The sequence below is a fragment of the Poeciliopsis prolifica genome, unplaced genomic scaffold (genome assembly GCF_027474105.1).
Source record: "Poeciliopsis prolifica strain line A6 unplaced genomic scaffold, Auburn_PproV2 SCAFFOLD012, whole genome shotgun sequence".
NCBI classification, from domain to species: domain Eukaryota; kingdom Metazoa; phylum Chordata; class Actinopteri; order Cyprinodontiformes; family Poeciliidae; genus Poeciliopsis; species Poeciliopsis prolifica.
The window spans coordinates 3,002,015-3,020,512 of NW_026562387.1; the positions used below are offsets into that span (position 1 = coordinate 3,002,015).

Genomic DNA, 18,498 nt, shown 5'->3' on the forward strand with positions numbered 1-18,498 from the left:
CACAAATTGTTCTTTCCAAACAAAATATAACAATAAAAGCACACAGGTGGACAGAAAGCAGGATCAGTGAGATAAATAAGCTTAAACATTTTTTGCACATCATGCACCTACCATCGTTTGAGTTAACCTATGGTGACCGTAGCCATAGTGAGTCAGTAGAAATGAACATTGTCTGGTCAAACAAATTCACACTTACCCAAACCAGATGCCAAAAAAAAAAGAAAAAAAGCCAGCTAGCTAAAAGGGTAACAAGAGTATATTAGCAACTATGGAGACTAAATGCCATGACAAAACTTCAGCCCAATGATTTACACATTTGAGGTCAACTAACATTTTTAGAAAATAAATGAAAGTCATTTTAAGGCTTTCATTTTAGATATATGCAATTAAGACTTTTCAAGGACAAGACGTCACCCTGTGTATTCACAGGCCTTTATGGAAGAGGGGTAAGAGTCAAGACTGCTGAAATAGAGCAAAAACCTCACTTTTAAAGAGACAAAGCAAGCAAAAAGCAATAAATTACTCACTAAATCAAAATTTTTCATTCCACTTTGACAAATAATACATTTTATATTTGGTTTAGGTTGTCATGTTTTGTTTTGGGTATTTAAAATGTCTTCCTCTACCAGAGTCAAGTGTTCTCTACAAAATTACAATATATTGCTGTTGAAGGGGGAAACTTGTATTATTATATGATTATCAATATATATTACTTGCCAGTAATCTAAAAAAAACAATATTACTGTTTATAGCAATAATTAGTGGGGAAATCATGCAGCAAAACTTCTATATACGGCATACTTCTGATTTCTATGTGTAGAAAAAAAATGGAATGTATAATTGAATTTCGTGTTCTAAACTTTTGTGTGTGTATATCACAAAAAATTCTATGATTCAAAAACTGAATGATGAGTTATTTTACATTTGTAAAATTCAACTTCTGTAGATGGGTGGATGGTTTATTGGAATAACTGTGTAAAGTTCATTTGATTTGTTTGTACTTTTAAAAATAAAAAGTAGTTGGCTTGCATTGGGAAAGTTGTTGGCTCAATTCCAGGTTTCGCCATGTCGCAGACAGATGTTCCCCTTCAGGCAAGAGACACTTAACTTGATGCCTACTGATTTGTGTATGAGTTTATGAAAATTATGCTTACTGTAAAAACATTTTCAGTGGTCGATGCGACTAGAAAAGCTCTATTTAACAATCTGTTTACCATTTTAAATAAACAGAAGTTTCAGGTTACAGCGTCATAAAACACAAAAATGTTTTGCAAAGGAACTTAGGAAAGAGCCAAGCATTAGGACAGGATGCCAGAAGCATAATTAGATGACTGTATGCAGATATTTAGACCTCACACAACCTCACAGCAACACCATACCTAACCTGCTGTAATAACAAGTGCTTAAAAATGCTTTGAGTTCTTTATCCACGCAGTGTCACAAAGGCAAACGCCTGAATGCAGCACCAAAGCCTCTTCTGCAGGATTTGGACTCTCTCACGTCTTTGTTCTTATGGTAATTTACCAAAATCAGTCACAAACTCACACTGAGTGCTGATGACGGGATAAGTAGGTGTGTGTCTGCGTGCGCGCATAACGCATGTGTTTATTTCCAAATGTTCCCAAACGCTCATATACGCTACCGTTGCTCGAGCAATCAACCTCTGTGCGAGCCTGATTGAATAATAAATTACCCCCATCAATGCATCATTACGTTCAGTTAGATTAAGCTCCTCAAAATATTTACCCATGCAAAACAATCCAAGAAGATTAGACTATCACTTTAAATTGTCACTCTCTGTGGCACGCAATCATGACTGAGCGTGGAGGGGCAGATGGAGCAGGAGAGGAAAGTTTAGCTCCATTGTCCCGTTTTCATGCAGAATCGCCCAAAACACGGGCATGTCGGTGATTGGATGCTGCGTAACATGAGTCTTGTGGATTTGGTATATTTAAGCCTCTTTCACAGTCTGGAGGGACCAACAATAGCGTTGTGGATTTTGTAGAACCACCTTTCACTGCAATTAAAGTTGACTGTCAGTTGGGTTATGTTGCTACCAACTTTGAAGCAGTCTGCCAAATCGTTTGTGTTCAGTCCAATCACACAACACATTGCAGAGCTTTTCAGGCCTGGTGTTGAAAACGGGAGGAAGACAACATGGTGTCATTTTTGTGATGCAATTTCCTCAATAGAACCCAATTTCGACTCTTCAGATAAAGTTTGGGAGAACCTTTACAGGTTTCTTAATAAGATCCTCCTGTATTTAGCTCCCCATCAACTCTAAGCAGTTTCCCTGTTTCTCTTGGTAACACAATGTATTATTCTGTTGCCAGCAACTTCAGTTTCTTTACCTTGTTTCACATGGAAAATTTAAGGGAGCGTTTGTAAGGCTTCCTTTCAGGAAGTCCATTCTTCATACCGCTCTTCCATAAAGGTGTCTCCAGACAAGTCTTGGTCTATAATCTTGGTAGCGATGCAGTCGTTATGAATATTCTCTTTCTGTACAATTAAAGTTCTAAAATCTCCTACTTCTTAGCCTTCATTAGACAAAAACCTGTTCCACTGGCTTCTGAGAAGAAATAGAAAAGAAGTGAACCGCAAGGACACCGAGCTCCTCTGTGTCATTGAATCCGTGTGTCAGCACAAGTTTAAGTATGTGAGTCCACACATTCAGCCTCGTGTGAGTGAGAGCGAAGGTGGCTTTGGGTAAATGGAAGTGGAGGAGTGCCAGCCTTATATCTTCCTCCCACTTTAGGAAATGAAGGGCAGCAATGAATTGCTGGAAATGGATCCAGAGGAGAATGCGGGCGGTGTTAGATCAGAGGCCAAAGCAGCGCCGAGGCACTGCAGGTCAACAAGAGCCATTACAGCGCGTCCAACAAGTCGTCAATATCTCCAGCTCTGCCGCGGCTTCGCATTGTGCTGTTCGACAGCGACGCAGTTCACTCACCAGCAACAGGATGATGATAATGAAGGTGTGTGTTAAAACATCTGAAGGGAGAACAGCACTGATAAAACAGGGGGCTGGAGGGAGAAAAGTGTTCGGAACTCGACAATTAAGAGGTCGCGAGCGCTAATTAAAGCCAGTGAGCATTCATCTTGTGTGCTGCTGCACTAAATGCGTGCTACGCCCATCGCTATCAGCAGCTTACTGTTCGAAGCGCAGGTTGCGAATGTCTCCCTGATTAATCCTGACGATGCAGTCGTTTTCCTGGAAGAGATGCTCATGCTCAGCTTTTCCTCCGGGCTCCAAGCGCTTCACCAGCAAGCCCTGAGTCCTGCAAATGAGCACATTACAGATTAGTACCTAATGGATATCCTTTAAATATTAAGAGGGGGGAAAGAACTACGGAGATTATAAAATGCAAGTCAACAGATTTTGCAGCTGAATCAACCTATATCAGAGCAATCTTTGTGAATTATTATTATTATGAAACTTATCTTTAATGCCTGACTGAATTTTTTCCAAAGAACTTCAATGTATTTTGGGGGGAATTTTTTTGAGTGAGGGCTTTGAAATGAGTGAAGCATGCTAAATCAACATTTTGTAGCGCAATGTTTAGTTGTGAAAGTGGTTTCAGGTGTTCTGGGTTATGTCTGTAACATGATAGATTCAGGCCTTGAATTTTTCACCCCGTTTTCTCCAAACAAACAAACAAACATGCAAATCAGATTGAGAGTGTGTGCGTTTACATTCCGACACCTTCTCAATATAATGGCCTACATAATTTTTTACAAACATGATTTTGGTAAAAGTGTCACCACCTCTGTTTTGCAAAAATGTCAATCTGCATTAAGCCAAGAAAAACAAAAAAGACGATGTTCTGAAGGTGATGATCTTTAACACATATCTTACATATCTCTATGCTTAACCAATATGCTTAATAGTCAAAACTTTGCCCAATTTGCTCTCTGGTTGGACGTATCCCCTGCAGCGTCAAACAGGTTTTGTGTCACATAACTTCTAAAAAAAAAAAAGATTTTTTTTTTGTTGTTGTAATGGGACAAAATGAAAAACATAAGGGTTTTGAATATGTAAATAGACTAAAAGGATACTTTCATCCCTACTTGTTGATGGAAAAATTATACCTTTCCTATAAAAAGCAGAATTTTATTGAGATCTGGAAAAACGCTGCAGCTGGAACTTGATTCTCGGCTCCTGTCTGTCTTTTCCTTTGCCATTCTTTATATGTGTTCAGCTCTGAGAGAGTGACAGGCAGGTTTGTCTGAAATAATCCAAATCACAAACTAGGAGATGATCTTTGGCTTTGAGGGAAATGCTACAGCTTCCTTCCCTGGAGCTTAAAGGTAAGAACTCGCAGTGTGAACTAAATACCCAGAGAGTTTTACTGCAGTGCCATCTCAGCAATCCCTTAAAAAAATAGAGACCTTTACCTTCAAATACTTCCTCCTTTTATTGCTCTTGGAATAAATACATCCGTCTGCACCTTTGGGCTTTTTCTGGGCTTTACTGATAACTCCAGCTAATGTGAAATTGACTGGAAGGCCTGAGGTTCTTTTATCTTTGTTTTGTTCTGTTGATGTTTTTCGATTAAACCATAGATTGATAAAATACCAGGTGAAAAACAATGACGCATTCATCTAAAAAAAAAAAAAGAAATCAACTAACGCCGCTGTGAACCTTCGGACGATTCGGCATTGTTTCAGTTGTGGTTCACTGTGGACGTCAAGTGTAGATTTAAAGAGCTCTTTAGCATTTGAGTCAAACAGGACCACTTTCAGAACATTACAGTAATTGGCTGCATAATGTGGACATCCACACTCACACCACGGACTCGTCTCAGATGATCAGCAGGGGGTAAACGGTTCAGCCATAAATTGAAACGAGGATCAACCAATGAATCCCTTTCTCTCCCCCCACCATCGCCATCTTAGCCTTAAGATGCCACATCATCTTAAGGCTGCTGCGCTCGGAGTAATTGCGGGAACCGTTGAGGCGGAGATGACATTGCTTTTTTTCCAAGCTGTCGGCTTGGAAACAAAAGAGTTACCCTGTAGAGATTACAGCGTGGACGCACTCAAGATGACTGTTGATCTGCTAACAGGGAGTTTTAAGTCGATCGGCAATCGGTATTCAAAGCTGCAGCAGGCGACGGCGGGGATAAAGCAGCATCTTGTAGAGATTTATGGAAGATGATTTCATGTAAGCACTGCCATTGTGTCGACTGTAACGCAGAATGTGCATTGTAGCAATTCCTCCATATCTCTTGGGTTTTTTCATAATCTCATCAGTGATTTTCAGACACTTTCCAAGTAAATTTGAACAAAGTCTTAGAAGCGCAAGCTGTTTCCACTGAAAATCTCGACTTAAAATATCTCAATCTGCATCAAAGGTCTGTGCTAGAAGGCCAAGTTTTCCTATTGGCGTCTCTTACTAATCTCCAATGATGTGCGTACATTGTGCTACTGCGAGGCACCACTTCCAAGACAATATGAATCTGTATCTAACGACAGCAGCAACTCACGTTTCACATCGTCTCGCGGATCGGCAGTAATCTGAAGGAGGCCACCTGCTCTCATCAACTGCCGTTAATCGAATAATGCTCCAATCAAGATTATTTCTGCACGGCAATTATGTCCTCTATTTGTTTACAATCGAAACTGGTCATGGAATTAGAAGTTCATTAGGCACAAAATTCGTCTGGAAGAGACGAGCGGGTTTGTGTAAAGTGTGTGAATGTCTTGACGGCTTGCATGGGGAAAGACAGACGGCTCGATTCCGTGTGGGGAAGACAGGCCCACAGGCCCATATTTCTCACAAAGTGATTGGATGTAAGTTCATTTTCAGGTGAGGATCGGTGCATCTGGATGTGCGTGTATGAGAGAGATACTGTCAGCTGGAGTGACAGAGACTCTAAGCTCTCTCCTGCAGCTGTCTCCTCTCCACCCACCACCCCGGATCTCGTTTTATGTCAGTGCAGTGGAGCAGAATGTGGACAGTCGACGCTGGAGTGCCCACAGTTCCTTGTTTGTTGCCTGTCTGTTTTTTTTCCTTTCTCTTTTTTTCCCCCTGCTTGCTGTCTGACCCCTCTGGCCCTGGTCTAGACACTAATGACAGCCCACTGAGCTTAATGCCTTCTGTCCTAGCATTCAGCAAACAGGAAAGAACTGGGCCAGCCCATTAGCATCAACCCACTGGCTAGACGAAAGTCTTATTATGGCTGAAATTAATTGAAGTCTGTGGTGGCTATTAGTATCAAGCTAAAGCTGATGGAAAGGAGACCAATACAATGACTTTACTGGAATAAAAGGGCAGCATTGAGGAATAATTAGTCTGTCAAGGTGGATATGGACTTTATTCAAGCAATATAACTCACAATTTTGAACGCTTCTATTTCTAAATGCAGGTTATCCGCCCTTTCTGGCCGAGAAAAACTCAGAGTGTTAGAACTGCGGGGTGAATTAGCAAGAAGTCAGAGCTAAATATAGCTTTCTGACACATGCTAATAAACACCAACAAGATTACTGTCTCCAGTGCTCAATGACAGCCAATGTCTCCACCCCTTTAAATGTCCTCCCAGTTCTTCCCCATGCCCTGTCTTTGCCCCTCGTCCTTCTTCCCCAGTGCTGAGTGGCCACATTCACCTTGGAGGTGGGCCAGTCGGTTGGCATTCAGCAGGGGTCTGTGTTTTACACAGGCTTTTAGTTTGATTAGATCTGAACACTTTCTTGTGTCCTTTAGATGTTTGTTTTTTTTTTTTTTTTTTAGGAAAAACCATAAACTGAAATTCATTCCTTTTCTTCCCCGCTCTTTCTATAAGCAACACTCATCAGTTAAAAGTTAAGTAAAAGAAAATGGCCAGAATCACGTTTGATGCAGTTGTGACGGGAAACGAGGGGTTTTAAAATACGACTTTTGATAACATCAGAAAGTTGCAGTGATAAAAATAAACCTGCTTGCACTTTATTTGTTTATTTAGTCCTGCACTTTTAGACTTGTCAAACTAAATGAGTTCATTCGTTTTTTTATTTGATTTATTATTTTTCTATTTTCTTACCAAAATTGGTCTTCAGTATTTGTCTTAATCATCCCTTTTTTGAAAGACAATTTTGTTTACTGAGATTTTATAATTAATTGTTTTTATTGTTTTAGTTGTCTTGTAAATTTTCTCTACGATAATTATTAGCTAAATAAATTGGGAAGGAATTGAAACATTGCTTACACTCTCAGTTTCAAGCAATCGAAATGTTGTGGTGAGTAAATCTTCGTCAGTGCAGACAGGGTTGGGGTTAATCTGCACAATGTAGCATGAGATTATTTCATGGTGTTTTGAAATAATCTCATGGTCTCATGAAATAATTACTGAAATATCTGATTAGCAGTAGCATAATTTCCATTGTAATAAATGTTTCAATATTTCTAAAAGTGTTTTTACTGAAGATCAAACTTCATCTCAGAAACTTTCTAAAAAATATTGGCCTTAGTAATATTTGGCCAAAAGTGATTTTGTTTTTTGTTTTGTTTTTTTGCCACAGTGTGACAGGGACACACTTGTTGTGAATAGAAGCAGTGAATTCTAAACCTGCTATGTCAATCTGTACATACTATACACGAATATATGTAAATATTTATATATTTATGCAACTTTATAATAATTACCAAAATAAATCTTTTGTCAATGTGAGACTAAAATAAAACCTGATTCTGATTCCAATAGCATTGATAAGCATGAACATGTTGTTTTCACAGAGACTTGCCCTTGAATTAACATACAAAGGATACATTGACTAAGAAATTCAATAAAAACAGATGAAAAGAAAAACAGGCAATGAATGAATTAATGAAAAAAAAATATTAAAATATGTGTTTTTTTTTTTTATTTACCTAACATCATGTGAACTGAAAGAAACTACGTGTATCCCCAGGGGCCCTCCTTCGTTGGACACTTCGACCGGCTTGAGCATGCTTCTGCAGGACGTTGACAGATGACAAGAACAAACAGGGAGGAGGAGACATGCATGAATACAAATAATAAATATGACAAAGGCACGTAAAAAAAAAAAATGCGGTGTGTAAAAGGGAAATACAGTCCAACACGACAAAAGCTTGATGGCAGTGTCGAGGATGGAAAATTGCTCTGCTTTGTTGGTCGGACCTGTATTGTGTTGCCTATACAAAGTCATCCATTACAAAGTCTGACAAGTGGACCTCGGGGTCAATTAGAGATCCAAATGGAGACTCCAATTAAGTGATTAAGATCAGACTGCTAAGAGAGAGCGGATTAATTGAAAACATGTAAGGGAAGGGAGGACGGGTTGGAGGAGAAGGTTAATTTGAGCAGATAAAGACGTGAAGACAAATGAACATGAGCCACCATCAATGCAGATCGGTAGGATGCATCTCATGAAAGAACACCTTGGCATTTGATGTGTGCTGAAGTAGTCTTCTCACCCCCAAATTAAATGGTGCACTTTTCCACCTCGCACCAAATAAAGAAGTCGTGCAAAGTGTTGTAAGTCTTCACACCCTTTCATTATTTTTTTCACATTTTGTCACTCCACAAGCACAAACTGCATTGACCTACGATGTCTGAGAAGTTAGTTTTTAGACTTAGAGTCAAGAAGTTGCAGTACAGTCACTTATTGTAATTGCAGCTTCAAGTCTTGATTATGTCTCAATCAGCTTTGCACATGTAGACATTTAAAATTATACTCATTTTTATTCATGTCTGTACTTTGACTAGGCTATTGAAAAGAAAAATAAGGATGCTTTGATCTAAGCCATTCTATCACAGCTACAGCTTTATTATTAGGGTTACTCTGGAAGCCATTTCAGCTTCTGCAGTTTTTGTGTCCTATTTCCATCCATCTTCCAATCAACAGCAAATGAGTTAGAACTTTTTGCTTCCTTTAGCCACTTTTCATAAATAAATAGTTGTCCTATTGATAGATATTCCCAACGGTGGATATCTGATACTCATCCAGAGTTACTATGGACGTACATGCTGCTTCTCAGTTTAGGTGGACGGCCATGTCTTAGTAAATATGTAGTTGTGCCGCACTGTGCTCATTTTGGAAGGTAGATTTAACAACGCTCAGTGATGAGCACTGAAAAATATACATCATTTTCCTTCGACTGCACAAATACACACTTTATGTTAGTCCATTACTAAATAATTTTCTAGGACATATGAATGTGTGGCTACAATGTAGCAAAATGTGAAAAGAAACTAAGAGGTATAGGTTCATTTTCAACAGTTTACCTCATATCATGTCCACATATCTGTGAAGCTTGGAAAACAGGAGCCTCATACTACTAAAACTGTAAGCCCAGTGTGGGGTGGGGTTTTGTCAGCAGGGCCACTCACTCAAGACTTGACACAGGTGAACGGTCCAGTGAAGAGTCGGCCCTCCCTACAGGTCCGATTCGCTCAATCCTCCTTTCATATTTTCTTTGCTCTGCTTCTTCTTCCTCCTAAAGAAAACAAAAAGGGAAAAAATATATTAAAACACCATCTCTGCGGTGCCTTTAACGTCTAATGTCTGCAATGTCTCTAGAAAATTAGTGCCTACGTGCTAAATCTGTTAAAGTTCAGCGCATATTGACAGTTCTCCAGTATAACCAGTTATAAAAGCCACCATTAACTGCAGCAGTACAAACCAGAACTGCTCAGGTTTGATCAGTTACATTTGACCTGTGGAGTGGCACCGATACCAGTCGCTAAAGTGATTCAATGAAGGTCTAGAGCCAAAGGAAAGTGTTGTTGACCGTTTCTCTCGAGCTCGCCGTTCCTCGTTCCTCCTCCTTCAGGGCCATTAGGCAGGCAGTGGCTTTTCCAGGCAGGCCAGACATCTGAGGACTTAACTAGGATAAGGCGACAGCTTCATGCTCCCCTAATGAGGGATAAAAATCTTCATTTAAGTTCTCTTTATGGGGAGGCTACCAATTGAGCCTTGCACTCGCGCGTGGTTGTGTGAGTTGTCATCTTCCACGCAACAGAACCGGAAGAAGCATCAAATAACAGAGTTTGTTTCCACTAACCAGCTGCTGAATCTCTCATCAACAGCTAACAAGCACGCTGTGCAGCACAGTTTCTTCCTTTTAATTTCACTTTCTGCCTCCAGCTGGGTTAGGGACTGTGGATAGTTGAGTGTGTGTGAGCAGCATCCGGAGAGTGGGTTGTCTCCTTGGGGTCGGGGGAGACGCTTTGTTAGTCACTCCAATTTGCCCACCCTCACCCTTCACCTTTCCCTCCCCCTTCCCCCCCAATCTCTCTTTTACTGAAATGTCAAGCAGATCCAAATAGGTCCGGCGCCTTTCTGCTTTCTTTATGGAAATAGATTCAACCCTTTTCATTGACCAGGATATCTTAGAAGACACTCATAGGTGTCACAGTGAGACTCTGTCTTCCATTTATTTATTACAGTCTGCTGGTGAGAAGAAAGGAGAGTGCATGAAAATTTCATCACCTTAAAAGACGTCGTCTACAGCCCCTGACTACCTCCTTTCTCTAACCATCCGATATGAAAATGAGTCAGTCAGCCGGTGACCCCTGCCTTTAATTACATGTCAGCTAAGGTTGCGGGTGTCTCAAAGGGCCTGTTATCCACAAAGCTTTTTTTTTTTATTTTTATGAAAATACCCCTCACCCCCAGGCGAAGGGATAGATTTCATTTTTTTTCTTCCTCAAAGTAAACTTCTTATACCATCTTTAGTAATTCATACATAAATATGGGAGGAGAGAGACTCAAAAGCCTCCTACAAAAGAATAAATACAGCATGAATAGTGCATAAAGTAAAAAGAAAAAGAGGTAAAAGAGCAGAGTGTGAAAACTGATTCTTTTACTTTTGTGGAAAAAAAAAACTGAATTACATAAAAACACAGTAAATAGTTTGCCGTTTCAGGGCAGACAAAGCCAAGCTGAATTGCAGGGCACACGTAATTACTTCATTGCAACATGTTGCATCAATTTTGTAGCTGCTAGTTTACGAGAACACGTTGCAAGTGTTTATGACTGGGCTTTTTTTCTGCACAAATGCAAGAAAGAAACAAAAACCAAAAAAAACAACAACTAGAAAAGTGCAATGACAAACAGTGGGGTCGGGGTTAGATGGTTTTCAGAATTCCACTCCATAGTTATTCCCTTCTTTGTGTTTGCATGTCGTATCCACAAACTACAAATGTGACCCACTTCAGATATTTTTGAGACCTATATTAAACTTATATATTATCTTTGTATTCATAAATTCTCCACACATAAATTGTCTGATAGTGGTCGTGTTTATTTAATGAACCAGAAAAATAAATAAATAAAAATTAAGAAGCGACCACACAAATCAGTTAACTAGATTTTAGTAAACCCAACTTGTGTTGGCTATAAATCTTAATAAATGGAACAAAATACATGCTCTTTAAAATAGCTGCAGAACTCCTCCTACTAAAACCAATATTGCAGAAGCCATATTATTTGTGATCAGGGGAGTGGCAGGCAATTTATATCTGGAGCCAAACCCCCCCTACTGACTGTCCTTGAGTCAGTGGCAAAGTTCAGCCCTGAGTGACAGAAGAGGAAAGACACAAGCTAAATACACATCTCCCTCCCAATTTATTCCCACTTTATGCTCTCTTTCTTCATCTCCCCATCGCTCTGAATCCCCTCTTCCATCCCCCCGTCTCTAAAATCCATCCACTTCCTCCTCCCCTGAGTGCTTTTAGCACCCTGTTGATCCTTTGGTAACCAGTGAAGTGGGGATGCAACAAGGCTTTTCAACTCTCCTGCTGCTCTTTCCCTAGCTTGCCCTCTTGCTGCGTCCATCTATTGCTCCTCCAATTTTTTCCTCTCTCTCTCCTACTCTCATGAAGATTCTGAAGATTCAGATCCTGGAAGGTGGAAGGAAATGTATCCTTCCAAATGGCATTTAGAACTTCACTACGGCATATCACAAGGTTAATGAATTTACCTGTGGGTGCCACTGTCATTTGGAAAGATTGACAAAAAGAAGCGACAACGAAGCGACAACAAAGCGACGTACAAGATATGATACACGGTTTAATGAATCTTCTAACACCAAATCTCTGTGAAAACAAAGGTTCTGTTTATCAACATAACATGGAATAATCCAACCTGCCACTAAAAGAGAATTTACTTTTCTTCAGCTGGTGGACAGTTGGTGATATAATATGAAAAAAATAAATTAATAAAATGGGATGGTGACCTTACAAGAAAGTATTGTGTGTAGTGATGATGCCACAGGACACTGTGAATTCCACAACATTGTCAATATTCGTAGATTATGCTGAATCGGGGCACGTGTTGCAAATACGTCATAGGACAAAGATTAGATTTTCTTCATTTCCACTAATACTAAAGTATAACTAATGGTTGACTTTTTTTTTTTTACCATAACACAAGTAAACAAAACAGCATGGGAAACTGTGGTTGCATTTCTGTTGCATTAGATTTTTGTTATTTTATTGATGTCAAAAAGACCATTTTTGAGGTGTTAACATTAAATAAGAAATCACACGGAAGTCAGCTTGTTGGTGCAATAAATTATTAAAAATAATGGCAACGATGGATGTAAAGGTTACATGTTTAATGTTCGTAGCCATGGTGCTAGCGCTCATCATCTATCAGCCATGAGAGGAGACATCCGTGTTGGGAGTGGCTACATATGCAGCGTTTTGGGGGGAAATTGTAGCCGATGATTTTACTAAAGAAATGTGGATTCAACACGTTTGAATGACACAACGCTTAGGAAGTATGTGATGTTGTGAGCTCTGGTGGAGCCAGCTACACATTGTCCACATAAAATAAAACATCTTCCTACTACCACTTTGTTGTCTTCGCCAGTAGTAACGTCCGGCTGTGGATCATTTGACTTGTGCTAGGTGGAAAAAAGGTTTCCATTCCACTTGTTACCTCAGCCAAGTAAAAAAAGTACTGCTTTCACAATTGCCGTGTTTCCATGAAGCAAATTTATTTTTGTAATTTCAATTAGCTCAATTCTACAGCTAAAGGAAACGCAACTTGTGACAGTAGTTTTAGCTGGTTGAGCCTCATTTCTCTCTTTATATTTGTACATGACTGTCTGTACATCGGGAATGACTAGAAGGTTGTGCAAGAAGCATCAGATACTTGTACAGAAACTTATGCTCACATGTAGCCTTTATCACGAAGGAAGCCAAAAAAAAAAAAAAAAAAGAATTAAATCAACCATGAACAATGTTGACATTAACAGTTGGTTTTCAGATTTTATTTTTTTTTCACATGCAATATTAGAAAAAACAGACAAAGAGAAACTGCAGCCATATAAAGGAGAAGCAGCTACTAAGTGCTGAATCTTGTTACCTTCAAATAAACCGGCAGGTTAGAGACTGTTGAGGGAACTAAAAGGAACGGAGAGAGGTAGCAGCTGTTTGGTTCGGAGACTGGGGAGATACTCTACACACGCGCGCACACACACACACACACACACACACACACACACAGCTTTTAAAGGCTGGGGTGAAAAGCAGTGTGTTGAGGAGCTGTCATTCCCCATCACCAACTACCCCTTTAAAGTCCTACTGTAATGTGTGTGTGTACATGCGCGTGTGTGTGCGCTCATAGGCAGGTACAACATGTAACTGTGGGGAGAAATAGGTGGAGGGGAAAGGAGGGTTTCTCCTGAGCCCATCTTTGACGTCTGAGGCTAACAAGGACAGGTTCAAAGGTCAGACTGAATAGTGTTGTTGGGCTCCAATCTGGGGCCCACATCTCTGTGACAGCTTTATATGTGGAACAGACATTTCCCCCCATACACAACAACGAGTGCTTTGTTTCCACAGTAATTTCTACCTGAGCTGAACATTTAATAATATCTCAACATGAAAAATAAGTCTCTTTTATTATTTACTTTTTGAGTAAGTCCAGAATGTTATTTGTCCCGTAAAAGTAAACAGACCCGCATTTATGAAAGCAGACGTCTGAACTGCTTACATTAAGGGATGCTAATTATGGAAAAGAACGTACGCCCCTTACAGCAACATCCAACCAGCCAAAGGTAACAGTATTGTTGTTGTTTTTTTTCATTTTTGCTGGCAAGATTTTGTTTGCAGAGAGGCCAGGTCCAAGAAAAAGTGGACGCTAAGGTTCTACCTGTCGCTAAAAAAAGAAAGGTTGAGGAGCCTTAATTGCACCCCAATTACTTTTGCTAAATGCAGTTTAGCCGAACGCTGAACAACCTGCTGGACCAAATTGAAGTTCAGTGCAACGCTGCATTGCACAATGGCATTGCTATACAAAGACAAACCAGCGGTAATAACTCCTAATAGTACCATTAAAGTTCATTTGACCTTGAGACATTTACCAATGCTTTTCCATCTTAACCGGAGCCAGACGCTTACTGTTTTTACTCGGCTCTTAAAAGAAGCTTTATGGTGTTGTACAAAAAGCTTTCTTACCTTAATTTGATTCCTAATGGAGTTTTCACAAGCCACCTATGTAAGCCAGAATATGTGTAACTGTCTACTCTGAATTGTTTAAGGCCACAGATGCATTTTTCTTTTTCCTCATGCCAAATTATCTTCGCTGATAAGATGTGACATGTGGGTTGGACCCAACAGCTCAGCTTTAACATGGCAAGGGGTCACCTACCCCCTTCACTGGACCCCAGTTCACTGAACTCCATACCCATTAAGACAACCAATACATCGTCATAAATACGGTCGCAAGACATTTTACTTACATTTATGTAGGCAATAGTTGTGCATTATTGAAGGCTGGGTAGAGAGTTTAACTGCTTAGAGGAAAATGAGAGGATCATAATGACCTTCACCCTAACCACATAATCTCTAATATGCAATTAATAACTTGTCAGCAGAGAGGCCAAAATAGCTTTGGTGTACTTTCATATCAGACTTAGCATCTTAAGAATGACGGACAAAGCCAGTGATAAGACTTTGTAATAAAATGTGGGGTTTGTAGCAATGGTAATTTATATTGTTCAACATTTAAGAAATATTTCATTTGTCTAATACCACCATAGAGCCTCTTTGGAATGGAAGCTGCAGATCTTTTGGGAAATAAAAACAGCACCAAGTTCAAGTGAAAACTTCAGATTTGGATTCAGATGATCCAAAGCATCACGGCTGACAAGTTGGGAACTGGAAAGGTGAGAACTGATCAACATTTGTAATGTACAATTTATACACAAATTAATAGAAATGTCTATTCTGGTAGTTATGTGCAGCACAGAGCTAGCTGTATGACATCAAGGCATTCTCGCTTGAGGTAAGACACTCTTTAGTTTCATTGTCTGAGGTGATATCTTCATCTCCTTTTGACTTTTCTGTAAGCCTGTAGAGCAATTTTTAATTCAGAGCCTACTTATCTAAATATTTTTATTTTTAGGGAAGCTGAACAATGAAACTAAATTAGCCCTTTATGAATAGTTGGAGAAATTAATTGCAGCGAACCGATTCACATTGTATCCATATTCATTGCCTCGCTGTTCAAATACTGGATGCTTATGTCACATCAGTCCAGTGTTGTTTTTTTTTCAACATTCAAAGTTAAACTTTTTATTATCATAATTGATCAATTTTACAACAAGCATTTTCTTTCACCTGATGGTAGCTTAAATCGCTTACAAGTTCTCCTTTGAAAATGAACAACTCTCATTATCGCTGTGTAAAATGAAGTTAGGAGGACAAAACCTTAAGTATTTCTAACTACCCATAACATTTCTCAGTTAAAATCAACAGAGAACCAAAACTTCAGACCTTTTAGTTCTTGTTTCGCTTTAAAAAGGAACGGCCTCTGACTCATAGATGTTGCACTCTGACAGAAACGTACTTGAAGTGGGTCATAGGGACACACAGTTAATGCTGTTAAGAAAATTAGATCAGAGAAGCGAGGATGGATTTGTCCACATCAACGTTGAGCAGTGAGATGTGTAGGGATTAATGTAAGATGGATACATTGTAGTATATCTCTTCTTACTTCTATGATGTTACTTCTCTCTCTCTCTGTGTGCGTTTGTGTGTGTGTGGAAACCCTAGGAGGAGGAACACGTGCCTGTTTTACAGCAAGCACAAGCTGATCTATCAGTGACACAGCTGCATTTCCCTTTGCCTACTGTAATGTGAAATTGCACTTTAATTAAATTAGGCTAGCTAATTATGAGGCCCTAAATCCATCACCAGGTCAATAAGCAAGGCACAAAGTGGACAGAAATGCTCAAGACCTTTTTTTTTTCAAGCCTCATCAATAACAGCTGAAACAGGAGCAGACTGCTCATAAGCCAGAGAGCCAGAGGTTCAAACAAGGAAGAGATGACAGCAAATTAACTTATCATCAGCAGTGACTATCCAGACAACATTTGAAGATCTGAGATATCTAAATATTGCTTATGGACAGAAACAAAATACTTAAAACACCAAAGCTTACTTTTGGGGGGTTGGGTTTGTTACTAAGGGTAGCACTTGGTTTTGTGTTTCTGACGCAGAGGGACACCATTTTTTTTTTTCTTTTTGTCTGTCTTTGTTGACGGGAGGTAATTGTGAACAGCCAATCCTGAAGGATGAGTGCTCGGCCCCGCAGAGACGACGGTCCCAGCTGAATCCAGGGTCTTTAACCATGCATTAAAAAGGAGCTCTGCGGTGCTTTTCGCAGATTAATCATCATTTTGAGCTTATTAAGTGGGTGGACAGTCTGCTTTCCATTGCACCGAACATTTAATCCATCTTTCAAACTGTGAAGGTCAGTCACTGAACGTTACCCCTGTTGAAATAATAGCAGTTGCCTGAATTTAAATGAGAGCGCCCCACAGATCTGAATCCAATTGTAATCAAATACAATTTCTCTTTCTAATTATTTTTTTAGTGGACGCTCTCACAATTAGTTGTGTCGAGATCGTGCTGGTTTATCGAGTCGCATCGAAGCTGCCAACAAACTGCATTTCTTACTTTGCTAAATTTCTATATAAACCACTCTTTTCGACAGTTACTTCATCGCAAGTGGTCCAGCGGGCAATAATGGAACGATGATGATGGTAGATGCACCCGTTTTTATGATGAACATTTACATAGTGACTTAAAATCTGAAATATGCCCAAATTGAACAGATATTAGGATGAGTTTGAGCAGAATAAAGGCTTAGTACACACTAGATTGTTATTAGAAGGTAAATGCTCGACACAACAGCCATTGGTGGCTGCCTTGTTTTTAGAGGGTCCTGAATAGGGGGCTCATCTGGAGCATCATGGGAGTAGTGTGGTGTGAGGTTTTGTGAAAGGGGTTGGGGAGGGCTTTCCATTTCATTTTAATTGGATGGCAAATTTCTTGGATAAAGGGGGAGACAGAAAGCCATTCGGCTGGATCCTTCTTCCGTACCAAGCCTAAGTGAGGACGGCTGTGTCGAAATAAGAGGTGGGATGCGTGGGGGGTCTTGCGAGGGCCAGTAATGAAGAGAGATCCCAAAAGGCACCGATAGGGTCACAGTAATTTTACAGACCCAACAGAGAGGAGAGAGCTGAGGACTGGTTGTGGCAGCTGCTGCTTCAGTACAAAAGGAAAATGGAAAGAAAGGAGGATAAAGAAGGAAAACTGTTCTGAAGTGGGTCTAGGGGAGTTTAGTACACTAAAACTGATATGTACAAACAGCCCAAACGCAAAGACAGTAAGACGAGACAAGATGTCGACTGGCCCAAAGATTAAATGGAAAGTTATTTGCAGATTCGTTGACTGCTTGCATGCAGTTTTTGGTGTGCTATAATATTTCAATGGCTGTGCATTAAAACAATTATTTCCAATAATATCTCTGGCAACTCAGATGGGCTTTCACTGTCCATTACGCCGATGAATTATCTTGATTTTAGCCAAGATTGGAAGCGCATGGAGGCTAATGAGGAGATTGTAAGGGAGAAAATGGTGATGGGAATGGGGGGTAATCGTAAACAACTTCATCACATCAATATTAAAACTATATAAGTCTTCACATGTTTGCTGGGCAGGCGTCATCCCAGAAATCCCATTCTCTATCAAGTTGGTGAAGGACAGAATTTTGTTTGCTAATATTATAGAAAATATAGTGCATATTAAAGGGATGTACTGACAGAGGATATGGGGGAGTAAGTTGGGTGTTGTGTATGTTTGTTGTTTTTTGTTGTGGTTGGTGTAATTGATGTCCTATGTTAAGGTTTAAAATTCAATAAAGATATATGATTAAAAAAATAAATACATAGATAACATAATGTTATGTTTTCTTAATTCATCGTACAGCCTGTGTAACAACCAAAGTAATCCACACATATAAGGGAATCTAAACAAATTAGTCGATATGTTTTGTTATGTACAGCATTGATGGAAAGCAATCTCTGGGTTTGAAAACTTTAAAGCGTCTCCTGTCTAGTGACAAGCATTGCCGAGATGTGATTCTGAACCAATCTCCTCGCAAAATGTCTTCAAAGCTTAGTTTCTGGAGGCCTCTTCTGTGAAATCTGATCTTAAGTCTCTTCTATATGTCTTAAGCTGGATTCAAGCAACTTTTATT

At 39.6% G+C, this 18,498-nt stretch overlaps 1 protein-coding gene across 4 annotated transcripts in view; it reads right to left on the reverse strand.

Moving 5' to 3' along the window:
- Positions 1 to 18,498, reverse strand: part of LOC129364582 (partitioning defective 3 homolog) — a 343,226-nt gene that overhangs the window by 196,638 nt on the left and 128,090 nt on the right. For all 4 annotated transcript variants that reach the window (XR_008606460.1, XM_055037305.1, XM_055037304.1 and 1 more), the window contains 3 exons: positions 9,330 to 9,436; positions 7,847 to 7,930; positions 3,153 to 3,278 (listed from right to left, as the gene is read on the reverse strand). Coding sequence is in view for 3 of the 4 variants with exons in the window: in XM_055037305.1 (XP_054893280.1) it covers positions 3,153 to 3,278; positions 7,847 to 7,930; positions 9,330 to 9,436 (317 nt within the window). In the remaining variant the exon portion in view is untranslated. The remainder of the gene's footprint in view (positions 1 to 3,152; positions 3,279 to 7,846; positions 7,931 to 9,329; positions 9,437 to 18,498) is intronic.